Source organism: Montipora foliosa, chromosome 6 (genome assembly GCF_036669935.1).
Source record: "Montipora foliosa isolate CH-2021 chromosome 6, ASM3666993v2, whole genome shotgun sequence".
In the NCBI taxonomy this organism is placed as follows: Eukaryota; Metazoa; Cnidaria; class Anthozoa; order Scleractinia; family Acroporidae; genus Montipora; species Montipora foliosa.
In genome coordinates this window covers 17,410,775-17,418,274 of record NC_090874.1, presented here as the reverse complement: position 1 = coordinate 17,418,274, position 7,500 = coordinate 17,410,775, and the positions used below count along the sequence as shown (strand labels likewise).

At 39.5% G+C, this 7,500-nt stretch overlaps 1 protein-coding gene across 2 annotated transcripts in view; it reads right to left on the bottom strand.

The window, feature by feature from the left end:
* Positions 1 to 7,500, bottom strand: part of LOC138008771 (uncharacterized) — a 36,812-nt gene that overhangs the window by 14,688 nt on the left and 14,624 nt on the right. For both annotated transcript variants that reach the window (XM_068856071.1, XM_068856072.1), the window contains exon 2: positions 5,048 to 5,157. In XM_068856071.1, coding sequence (XP_068712172.1) covers positions 5,048 to 5,141 — 94 coding nt within the window. In that variant the 5' untranslated portion in view covers positions 5,142 to 5,157. The remainder of the gene's footprint in view (positions 1 to 5,047; positions 5,158 to 7,500) is intronic.

The following is a 7,500-nucleotide window of genomic DNA, read 5'->3' as shown; positions in this document are numbered from 1 at the left end:
GCTAACACTTGTGATACGAGTCTCGAGCACTCACCCAACGAATCGGCAAGACTACGAAGATGTTCCTCCATTTTGTTGGTTAAAAATGGCGGGAGAAGCTTTTGGAAACGGATTCCCGGATGTTCAATCCGGATGTTTTTAAAAATTGAATTTTGAATTGCCATTGAATTGAACTTGAATTTTCATTGAATTGAAAGTTAATTTCATTGAATTGAACTTGAATTTTCATTGAATTGAAATTGAATTTTCATTGAATTGAACTTGAATTTTTATTGAATTGAACTTGAATTTCATTGAATTGAACTTGAATTTCATTGAATTGAACTTGAATTTCATTGAATTGAACTTGAATTTCATTGAATTGAAATTGAATTTCATTGAATTGACATTGAATTTCATTGAATTGACATTGAATTTCATTGAATTGACATTGGATTATGGTATTGAATATTGCTACAATAGGCTTGCCATAGTACTTGGGCTTTATTGTTCTGTTTTTTTAATTGATTTAGTTTGATTTCTGTCGCTGATTATGAATTCATGATTGACATTTTTTATCAACACTTCGATCGTAGAAGTGTTAGATTACCTTCACGTTTTCTATATGATCTTTGTATCTCGACACACGCGGTCAGCGAAAGGAACGTTACGGTCAGTTCGGCCAGCTTAGTACTAGTTAAGATTTGTCAAATTTGCAATAGCTGCACGAGGATCTACCCTTCAGGTACCACAACATTGTCAATGACATCTTATTTTGTTTCAGTTATCATGTATTATGGTTTCTTTGACTGCACAGTCCACATAAGCAGTTGTTGTATAAAGATATGATCAGAATGTTTCATCTAATCGGTTAAAATAGTAGCAATATATCTTTGTGTCAGAATACAATATTAATGAAAATCCTTGTGCCGTTTGTGAGTAATCGTTCTTACCACTTAGCACACCCATATGCTGTATATGCTGTCCTATGATAGCTGTATCAGTCATTCCTTGAATAAGTCTCAGTTTGAGACAAAACGTGTCAGACGTAAACGATTATTTACCAAAACTAATTAGTATATATATAAAATCATTGCTGAATAATGGTTAAGTCTAAAGCTTGATTTTAAAATGGTTAGCTTTCTCTTGAAGTTTGGTAACCGACATTTTTCACTGTGTAAGCTTGCTTCTTAGCGGGTGTTGTTACACATTTACAGCGGCACTTTTGGAAGAAAAAATTATTGACATTAATTAAAAATGACATCCTCGCAGTTAGTGGTGTGGTAGTCTAGTGGTTAAGTGAAGTGGTTATTAATTACACGTTCCCAGGTTCGAGTCCTGCGAGTCCAGACATTAGGGTTCCGCTTTTAAAAGAAATATGTTCATTTCCCATGATCCCTATCAAGCTTTCAGTGTCCAAAATGAACGATAATACTTCATTTGGAAGAAAGTGACAATGAAGAATAATACTTCAATTGAGGAAGAGACTTGGTTGTTTTTTTCGGATTGCATATAATAACGTGAGGATTGGATTTAATCAATATTCTTGTTATTGGATTGAACAGAAGATTGGATTGAATCAATATATGCGGTATCGGATTGCATATAAATTTAAGGATTGGATTGAATCAATATTCATGATATTGCATTAAACATAAAATTAAAAGATTGGATTTCGACATTGAATTGCAAATAAAATTTAAGGACGGGATTGAATGATAAGACATAGTTTGAATTGAACCAACATTGGTAGCATTGACTGCCTTTTATGACTTTAAATTTAACCTTTATTTAAAGGATTGAACTTATATATCTAAGAATAAATTTAGCTACAAACGACTTGCCATAGCAATGTTTACGTAGTGCACTGTTTGAAGTGAGAATAAGCCTTGAGGGGCAAACAAAGATATCACTGTTCGACAAAAGTGGAACAATATCACATGGATTTTCCAAAGACGTCATTGAGACCATAGTGGCCAACAGCAATAAGCTATACATGTACCATGCAAATGTATTTTCTGTCATCAGCAAGGCTTGCTATTACTGTTTAAGAAATCTTGAACAAGATTTTTGGAGACCTCCAGCCATCAAACATCATCGTCCTCTATGAAACATCTGAAACCATGATTGCCCCCTTGCCCACAGAGGATTTCCCAAGCCATCCTGTTTGATGAGCTTTCAGACTGCGAGGAAAATGATTACCTTAGGATTAGCCCACCTTATTTTAAACTTAAGTCAGGCTAGGCTTTATATCCCCTTGTTTGGGAATGATTCCTGCAAAATGTATGAACTTCAGAAAGCTAACATCTGCCGGACTTTGAGTTCAGTGAGTAAGATATCTCAACGCATTCAACATATTGTTAATTAAATGTGAAAACCTGCTCAGCTGCGAGCATGTATTAAAAGTTATCATAAATCTAGGAAAACAAGATATACTATGACTGACACTCTGTTGAAATTGCAGATAACTTTTTTCCAGTGGATAATTAATCATTAAATTAGCCAGGCATTGTTTAAATACCACTCATCCACTGAATAAAGCTATCTACCAATACAACCTGTCAAACATAGCCCCTACGATAAACAGCCAAATATAATTGCATTATAAAAATGGTTATAAAGAGAGACAAAATTAAGGCAAAATTAAGCTTACTTGGTTTCACCATCCCAATGTTCAACGGCAGAAAAAAAAAATTGGCTATGCAGCTTATAAGTCGGTTTTATAATAGAATTACATTAAAAGAATATGCCATGTCCGGCCTGTATTTAATACATTTGTTCAAACTAAATGTAAGCGAAAAGTAAACCTTAAAAGAGCGAATAACCCGCGATCAGGCTCCACCGTTTTACGCGCGGGGGGAAACATCGTTTGTGGCGATCCACAACTGGCACTCATAACTAAAACAGAGCAACAATCTTTATCATAATTTTATTTACGAAGACATTTTAAGGAGAAGACAGAAGTCTGCAAATCTAATGAGGTTCACAAGTATGAAATACATCGACAACGCAGCAAAAAGCTTGACTCACCTTCACACCAAATAATCGGTGCTTCACCGTCCAAAAAAAAATCAAGTTCACGTAGCCTTTTTAAACAAACGTTATTTTAGGAATGATTTCCGTACAGGTCCGTACTTCCTCATGCATGCAGAAGAAATTAATGATTCATTCGCGCTATTGTTTTGTAGAACAATACGCGTTCGTCCATCCATCCAAGAGAATCGAATATATACATGGCTAATTTGTACTTACGGGATGAATAAAAATGGATCTCATTTCTCTCTCCCTCTCGTTCTCTCTCCCTCCCTCTCGCTCTTCTATCCCTACATCGCCCACACCCTCACTCGTTTTCGTCCCAGCTTTCCTCTTTCTATCCCTTCGTCGTGTCCTTTTTTCCAAATCCCGCTAGGCTTTTTCTGCCATTTTATCACATGATGCCACTCGCAGCTTGCCTTGAATTCCGACCCACTGTAAACCTCTGGATTACTTGTCCCTGTTCTTGACCACTGAGTCAACGTATCAAGTTGCTAATTTACACCATTTAAACGATATTTTGAATTCTGGCTGACTATTTACATAAGAATGATACGTAATTATATACACGTGCCGCACCGAGCACCTACAACCGAACTTACACTCGCAGGCTACTGTTCACAGATCCCTGTTTTACTACTCTTGAAACAACCTATCCCTTTACTAATGCTAACCATAACCCTAATTACGACTAAACGCACTGTTTAATCTTAAGGTTAGTCCCTGTGATAGTTTTAGGTTTTCCAGTATTGCTGAGAACTGTGACCTGCTTTTCCTTCATACCCCGTGGGTGCGGCACACTTATAAGTTCACCGCGTGGAAGAGTAGACCACGCTTACAGTCTGATCGGTGCGTCATTCATGGGAAACTTGAATGCACGAGTTCATTGCAATTAAAATCGTTTCATGTTTCCCTTCTTTTGAGGCAAACTTGTGTCTTCGTAATAATCAAGATGGCTACTGAAGTAAAAGCGTCAGCAAAGGGAGATTTGAACATATAGCCTATCCCGAGCGGTGCATAGAGTGGAGGAAAGAAAACAATTTACTTTTCCTCTTCCGTGTCTAAAACCTGTGTGGAAACGCAGTCAGTTGGCAAAGACAAAGTGCATCGGGAGATGGATATGTTTCGCGATGCTCAAGAAAAAACTGCACATGATGGTTAACCTTCAATCCGCCAGCACACATAATTTTCTGACAGTAGACTTTCCTTGAAAAAATATTAGCCCTAGCTACCTGTAGCCGGAAAGTTTACAATTGCCTACAAGACAAGAGGTAACATCATCTCACAGTTAACCATCGTCTAAACTTCGTCGACCCAGACAAACGAGCCACAGCAGGGCATTGAAAAGTATGCCTCGTAGGGGAACATCCATGAATCTCTACCAAAATTATTTACTTGGAAGTGTCATTGAGCATATTGCCGATCTCTACAAAGAGCGATAAAACGCAAAAGCCCACTAAATGCACCGTTCGTGATCCTGATTACAGGAAAGGAAGAACACAAGTCATACACTTTGCAGTGTCTCGGCGAATTCGCAAGCAGACAGAAAGAACAACTTCACGATAAAAAGAGCAGGTAGCCATTAAATTTTTTATGATACTATCCTTAGTTGGTCTGTTTGTTATGTTTGAGAATCTGAACCCTATTACAACGATTGCTTGAAACTCCACTTTCGGTTATTCTAAAATTAAAAAATGGGTGAAATTGCAGGAAAAGTGCCGAGATTGCAGGAGAAAAAGTTCCATTTTCCGTATTTCAGTCAGAAGTTCGACCGGTTTTTTTTTTCAAGTCCATATTAGCCGAATGCATAAATGGCGGCCAAAAATGTATTCTTTTGTTTATGTGCTAATGAGACTATCTAGCCTCGCTCTCAAGCAACATTTCTTTGACATTTCGTGACTCCAGCCATTGCTATTAATACGACAACGAGAACCTAATTGCAGGTGGTTGGCAAATGCGAATATCAAAAGAAATGTAACGTCAATGTTTGTAAACCGTAAAAGAAATATCGCTATACAAAAATTATTTTACGCACCATTAGGGACCGTTGTGTACTGCCTCAACAGAAACAGCAACAGCAACACTGCACCAAAAGAAATGCTTAATGTCAGTTTCCGTAACTTGATCATCTTGAGCAGCAAATGCCTAAAATGGGACAAAAGTGTAATTTACTAACTGAGGAAGACTCCGGCGCAATAGTAGGGAGCTTACGCAAGGACAACGATGACGGCTACGGGAACGCCACAAAACAATGGGTTTAATGAGCAAAATCAAAAGCTCTGCACGCCCTGCACGTGCGATATGCATTTTGGTACATTTCTTCCCGTCCTCGTCCTGACAACGACGTGAATTGACCAAATTTGAGGTTGTGAAGAGGACTTGAGAACCTGATGAAACATTTTATAATTTTTCCCAAACAACCACACTATTCATGCCAATTTTAGTCCTGCAATGTTGATACACACTTTCCTTTTTGAACGACTTAGGGTTATAACGAAATTGTTACATTAACAGGAAATAATGTTTTTAGGCGATGTTCAAGGGCCGGTTGCTCGATGCCTGGTTAGCGCTAACTGTGGACTAAGAGGTATGAAAACCTATAGGTTTCCATGGTATTTAACGCCGGTTAGCGCTAACCATGCTTCGAGCAACCCGGGCCTGCAGCTGGTTGGCGGCGTCGTCGTTCTGCGTAAGCTCCCTAGTGAGCCTTAGCAACGACGACGGGAACAAAAACGAGAACGTCACCTCAAAACAAATTCCCGTTATTGCAATCAGTTCGAGACTATTCTGCCTGAATATTTTCGATTTCATCACAGGGGTTCTGTTCAAACTGTGTTTGCGCAATTTGCATCTTTCTTTGCAATTTTTCTTCTCTCTCCATTTTGAATTTAGCTCATGGTTAGAGTGCTCGACTCCGGATCGAGTGGTCCGGATTCGGGTCCTGGCTGGGGACATTGTGTTGTGTTCTTGGGCAAGACACTTTACTTTCACGGTGCCTCTCTCCACCCAGGTGTATAAATGGGTACCGGCGAATTTAATGCTGGGGATAACCCTGCGATGGACTAGCATCCTATCCAGGGGGGAGTCGAAATACTCCTAGTAAGTGCCGGCCTGATGGGCCTTCTGGCTCGTAAGTAGAGACTTTGCTTTACTTTTCTCAGCTAAAACAGAAGTGAACGAACGAATGAAAACAAACATGGCAGCCGGCTATTTAACCCGCGAATCTTAAGTCCAAATATGGGCAGACAGCTAACATGAAACCGCCAACTGCAAACCGCGGCTTTCCGTTTGTGGTAAGATCGCAAAACCTCGATCTAAGGTCTCTAATAGCTAATTCACCTTTTGAGCGTCAGCTTTCACATGTAGTATCACGTGACTTTTTGTGTAAACAAACCGCGAAAGTTCGGACATTCGAGCAGATCGGACATATGAATGTTAGTTTCTTTTTGTGTGGGACTTTGAAATGACCCAACAGAGACACTAGTTACTTCGATGGTTAGGATTTGGTGTGGAACGCGATAGTTTTACTCTCCTATGTCGACAAGATTTACGGGAGTGAGTCAGGTTTTTTACAGCTAGGATCGCTAGGCGGACGAAAACGAAATGTATTCCTTGCATTATGTTATTACAAATACCTCCATGTATTAAATTGTCATATATTTGTGCACTTTGAGGTCAGTAACGAAACAGAATGAATGTGATTCGAGTGTGTGTAAATCTAGCCTCCTCTGTCAGTGGGCCTTTACTAGTTCGAAAACGACGAATAAGTCTAGCGAACTTCAGCAAGCAGTCCTGTTAGCAACAGTTCCAGGTTCAACATGTCTAAGCAGGTGACTATTAAAGAGGGACTTCCGCACAGAAATATCGCAGAACTCAATAAATATTTGCAGGAGCATGGAGTTTCAGTGAGCGCGTTTACGGTTTTGAAGTCTTCGCTGATAGAAATCGCCGCTGCAGTTGAATCAAATGACGTTTATATTAGTAGAAAGACAAAACCGACGATGCAGACAATTTATTAATCCCAAACCATTTTCGATGAAGTCAAAATCATGAACAATTTCAACTCCTCGGCGCCATTCGGTTATCCATTTAATGTACCACTCCACTGAATACGACAAACAGGGCCTCACCGCTTACAAGTCCCTCGTTGGTTGAGACCGGCCTCCCAGGGGTTTTAGGGAACAAGGGAACATGGCTCATAGAACTGGGAAACAATAACGACGATCAGCCCAGTCAATATGTGCCGGCAGTCGGCTATTTGGCCGTCTACAACACAATATCTGCCGCTTACTTCAAATTCACATTTGTCAGACTTGGTATTCAGGATGAGGTTGTTTCGAGGTTTTGTTCATCACTGTAAACTATGCAAGGGGCTCCGGCCCTTACAGCAGAGTCCGAAGGCCTCTCCTGCCTATTACTATAGCCAGCTTGCCTCAGTACTACTCGAAAACATTTTGACTGGGCTGCTGTCAAACTATTTTAGGGAAA